The 4,556-nt window shown below is 59.5% G+C and overlaps 1 protein-coding gene across 1 annotated transcript; it reads right to left on the reverse strand.

Annotated features, from left to right (window-relative positions):
• Positions 1-314: 314 nt before the first annotated feature.
• LOC136304179 (histone H3-like centromeric protein A) lies at positions 315-3,386 on the reverse strand. The gene is made up of 4 exons (XM_066207809.1): positions 3,269-3,386; positions 2,631-2,722; positions 1,398-1,475; positions 315-760 (listed from the first exon to the last, which is right to left on the reverse strand). The coding sequence occupies exons 1-4, from the start codon at positions 3,342-3,344 to the stop codon at positions 626-628; spliced, it is 381 nt and encodes a 126-aa protein (XP_066063906.1). The 5' UTR covers positions 3,345-3,386; the 3' UTR covers positions 315-625.
• Between the last annotated feature and the right edge of the window lie 1,170 nt (positions 3,387-4,556).

Genomic DNA, 4,556 nt, shown 5'->3' on the forward strand with positions numbered 1-4,556 from the left:
CAAGCCAAACCTAGAAACTCAGCTTTTGTTTCCCATGTCCTTGTTTGCTCTACTACTGTATCTTAGATTCTAATTTCAAACTTTCCAGTTGCAGCAGATTCTGAGTTCTCAGCTTTTTCTCCTTGAGGCCTGCTTTTTCAGCTCCTAAAAATCCTTTTTACTTTTAGTGTTTTCCACACAGACCCTGACTATCATCGAAGGTTTTATCTTTAAATAGGGTTTGTAATGTGATTTCCTCATCATCAGATGTACTGCTGCTTATAGGGTCATTAGAGAGTGGGGTTTAGTCAAAGCAATCTTCCATCCTGTCCACAATTTGAGTTAACTTTATTTGAAGGTTCAGTAACAAAAATATTCCCCAGCAAACTCAGCACCAGCACGTCTGGGGAAAAAGAGGGCTGAGAGGACCCCAAAACAGGGGGTATCCCAAACCAGGTGGGTGGGGGCGGGGCTGGGATTTTAGGGGGGATATTTGGGGTCCCTGAGGTTTGGGGGGCTTAGAGGGTCCCATAGGAGGTCCCAGTAAGTTTGGGGTGTGAGATTGTCAGGAGGGAGCTCCAGGGTGGGGGTCCCAGTACAGGGCTCTGGGGGGTTGGGTCTCTGCAGGGGCTCAGGAGGGTCCCATTCAGATGCCCCCCTGCTCCAGCCCGCGCAGGCGCCGGGCCAGCTGCAGGTCTTTGGGGAACAGGGTGACTCGGCGGGCGTGCAGCGAGCACAGGTATCCGTCTTCCAGCAGCCGCACAAGGAAGGCCTCTGCTGCCTGAGTCCCAAAACCTGAGGGGGGGTCTGCAAACCCCCCCAGCATACCCCAACCCTCACAGCACCCCGGGGGGCAGCAACCCCCCAAAACACACCCCCAGGGGTCAGGGTCCTTCCAAACCCACCCACGGGCGACTGGGGGTACTGAAACCTGTAAATGTGTGCCTGTAAACGTGTGATGGGGGACCAACACCAAGTGACCCATCCCCATTCCCCAGCAGAACCCAAAAATAAGGGACCCCCCCCCCCCAGCACCCAGAGGTCTCCCAGGGACCCTCTCAACATCCATGAAATCCTGTCCAGAACCCATTGACCTCCCCCAGCCCATGGAGACCCCCATAGACTCCCCCTCAGCTCCCATCAGATACCCCCAACAAACCTCTCAGCCCCATCCAAGCACCCAAAGAGACCTCCCTGGACCTCCCCAGTCCCCCAGAGAACCCTCAGCACCCACAGACCCCCCTGCAAGCATCCACAGAACCCCAATCCTCATGGAAACCTTTTCACCACCCATGAGATCCCCCTCAGCCCCCTTCCCCACCCCCTAAGCCCCCTGGACACCCCCAGAGCAACCATAGAACCCCTCCAGCCCCTCTGTGACCCCCCCCTCCAGCACGCCTGGGCCCCCCAACCCCTACCTCCTGCAGGGCCAGCAGGGCCATGCGCTGCCAGCGGTAATCCACCCCGCGGGTGAAGATTAGGCAGAGCTGCTGCACCTGCAGCAGGGAGGGGATGTGGAGGGGGTACATGGGGGCATCGGGGTCACAGGGAGTGGAGGGACATCAGGACAATATGGAGGGGATGTGGGGGCATTGGGGATAACCCGGGCTGGGGCCACCACCCTGGTGACATGGAGACACTGTCTTGGGGACATTCCAGGGGCAGGAACGCTGGGGACAGGAACATCTGGGGATACACTGGGGAGTGGGGGAGGAGGGATGTCCCCATCATGATGGGGACACCCTGCAGAGACCCCAGGTGGGAGGCAGGGGGGATACACCACTCTGGGAACATCTTGGGAATACCCTTGGCCACAGGAACATGTGGACACTCTCCTGGGGAGGGGACACCCCGATGGGACAGGGGGGACAGTGCCAGCACAGGGGGCGGGGCACAGGGAACACCCAACCCATGCAGCCTCTGAAGGTTACGGGACACAAGGATGTCTAGAACCACAGAAGGACATTGGGAGATATGCAAGGATGTTGGGGGAGGACAGGCCCACCATGTCACAAGGATGGGGAGGACAAGGACATGGGGAGGGTTGGAGCAGAGTTGAGGGGGGACCCTGGGGGAAGGGAGTGGTCCTGAGAAGTCCCAGGGAGTGATTTGGGTTTCTGGGGGGTGACTTGGTGGGTCTGGAGGGGGTTGGAAGGTCCCAATGGGTGTTTGGGATGGGGCCGAAGGGGAGACTGGAGGGTTCCAGGTTGGATTTCAGGGGTCCCAGGGTAGATTTGGGGCTTGGATTTTGGTCCTAAAAATTTTTTGAAGGGTCCCAGTGGGTATTTGGGGGAGTCCTGTGGGGAGCTGAAGGATCCCAGGGTGGATTGCAAGGTTCTGGGAGAGGTTGCAGAGCCCAAGAGGGTTGATCTAGGGTGTCCTGAGATGGATTTGGGGATCCCAGGAGAGGGGATCCAGAGTGGTTGGAGAGATACCAGAGAATGCTGGAGGTCCTGAGGTGGATTTGGGGGGGTCCTGGAGGGGTTTGGGGGTCCCCAAGTAGATTTTATGGGTATCTGAGATGATCTGTGTGGTCCCAGGGAAGTTTGGGAGCCCATGGGGGGTGCTGGGGAGGTTCCATCAGGGAAATTGGGGTGTCCGGGGATTTTGGGGTGCAGGAGTGTTCATTTTGGGATGTGGGGGGTTCTCACCAGGCGGGCGAAGGCGCCGGGGCGCAGCAGCAGGCGGGTGCTGCTCTGGTACCTGCGGATCTCCTGCAGTGCTCCCTGACCCGGGCGGCACCCTGGGGGAGCATTGGATGGGGGTCTGTACGGGCTTTAGGGGATCTATTTGGCCTGGGGGGCACAGATGGGGGGCTCTGAGGGAACATGGGGGGTATAGGAGATCTAAAGGGCCTGAGAGGACACAGGGGCCTATAGGGGATCTAAGGAGTGGGGGCTGTGAGGGCCAGGGGGACAGGGGAAAGCTGGGGGGGTTATAAGGGATCTCTAAGGTCTGGGGGGACATTGCGTGCATGAGGGATCTATAGGGAGCTACAGCGATGGCCGATACAGGGGAGCTACAGGAGGCAGGGAGTACGGGGGTTATAGGGCACAGGGTATAGGGACCTATAGGGGAGAGGGAGCGTGGGGTGACTATGGGTGATGGCAGGGGTATATAGGGCACAGGTATACAGGTATATAGGGTACAGGTGGGGGGCGGGGGAGGGTTTATAAGGGGAGCTCTATAGTGGGGTCCATAAGAGCTCTGGGGGGGGGTCTAAAAGGGGCCTCGACGTGGGAGGTCCAGAGGGGGTGTCTGTAAGGGGAGTCCTCGTCCCCTCACTCACTGCGTGCCCGCGGCCGGGGCGGTGGGGGGCTTGCGGGGCGGCCGCGCCGTCTTGGGGTGGGCTTGGGGCGGGGCATGGTGCAGCCGAGTCCACCGCGGGGTCAGGGCGATTCCAGGCGTCCGGCAGCGCTGGAGGGGACCAGGCGGAGGGGGAAGGGGGGGTCAGGGCGGACCCCGGTGTCCGGGGCCCCCCACGCCACCCCCGGGTCCCCCCGAGTCCTCCCGCTCCCCGCCCGGGACCTCACGCTCGGGATCCGCCGCGCCGTTCAAATCTCCCGCCGCGCCGCGCCGCTCCTGACGTCACTTCCTCCCGCGCGCCAATCGGGGCGCGCCACCGCTCTGCCCCGCCGGGCGCCGCGACTCGATGGTGCCGCGGCAGCCGTGGGCTCATTAGCATAAATCTGCATGGCCCCGCCCCGGGCACCTCGCGCCTTGGCGCTCCCAGCGGAGTCTCGGTTATCGTCCCAGTGTGACCCCAGTCACTCCCAGTGTAGTTCCCGTTGCTCCCGGTTATCCACGTGGTTCCAGTTACTCCCAGAATGATCCCAGTGTGATGCCAGTCCCCCACCATATGATTCTAGTGCCTTCCAGTCACTCCCAGTGTGAGTCCAGTATGAACAGAACGGCTCCCAGTATGATCCCTGTCACATCCCCAATGGTCCAAATCAATTCCTGTCCCTACTAGAATGATCCCACTATGATCCCAGTCACTCCCAGAATGATACTGGTTGCCCCCAGTGTGGTTACAGACATTGCCAGTACGAACCCAGCATGATTCCAGTTGTTCCCTGTATGATTCTAGTTGCCCCACTTGTGGTCCTAGTACCTCCAACATGGTTCCAGCATCTTCCATTTGCTCCCAGTGTGTCTTCAGTTGGCTCCAAACATGGTCCCAGTAGCTCCCTGTGCCTCCCAGTAACCAGTAGGGGTCAGTCAAGGGTTACAACTGTCCATGAAATCCACTGGGAGAAGCAGATTGGGGGGTTAGTGAAGCTACAGTGACCCATGTGGGCTTTGGGGTCTCTTCAGGACATTGCCTCACAGACCTGCCGGTTTACCCCCAGTTTTCCCAGTGGGCCACCCCACCCCTCATTTGACCCCATCAGGCCTTCCAGTTGCCCCTAGCTGTTCACCCAGGCCACCTAGCTGCCCCTCAGTTCTCCCAGCAGGCCATCACATCCCCAGTTGACACCATTGAACCTCCCAGTTTCTAACACTAGTCATCCCAGTTGTCCCCCTAAATCCTACAGTTCCTCCCAGTCCTTCCAGTGGGCCACCACACACCCATT

The sequence above is a fragment of the Chamaea fasciata genome, unplaced genomic scaffold (assembly GCF_029207755.1).
Source record: "Chamaea fasciata isolate MVZ Bird 193981 ecotype frontalis unplaced genomic scaffold, bChaFas1.0.hap1 SCAF_56, whole genome shotgun sequence".
In the NCBI taxonomy this organism is placed as follows: Eukaryota; Metazoa; Chordata; class Aves; order Passeriformes; family Sylviidae; genus Chamaea; species Chamaea fasciata.

Bases quoted from the DNA above. Each gene is read 5' to 3' on its own strand.
- LOC136304179 (XM_066207809.1), bottom strand. From the start codon at position 3,344: ATGCCCCGCCCCAAGCCCACCCCAAGACGGCGCGGCCGCCCCGCAAGC. The intron at 1,476-2,630 runs GTGAGAACCCCC...TCCCTGCTGCAG, and splicing joins CCGGCGCCTTCGCCCGCCTG to GTGCAGCAGCTCTGCCTAAT. The intron at 761-1,397 runs GTAGGGGTTGGG...TTTGGGACTCAG, and splicing joins CCCTGCTGGCCCTGCAGGAG to GCAGCAGAGGCCTTCCTTGT.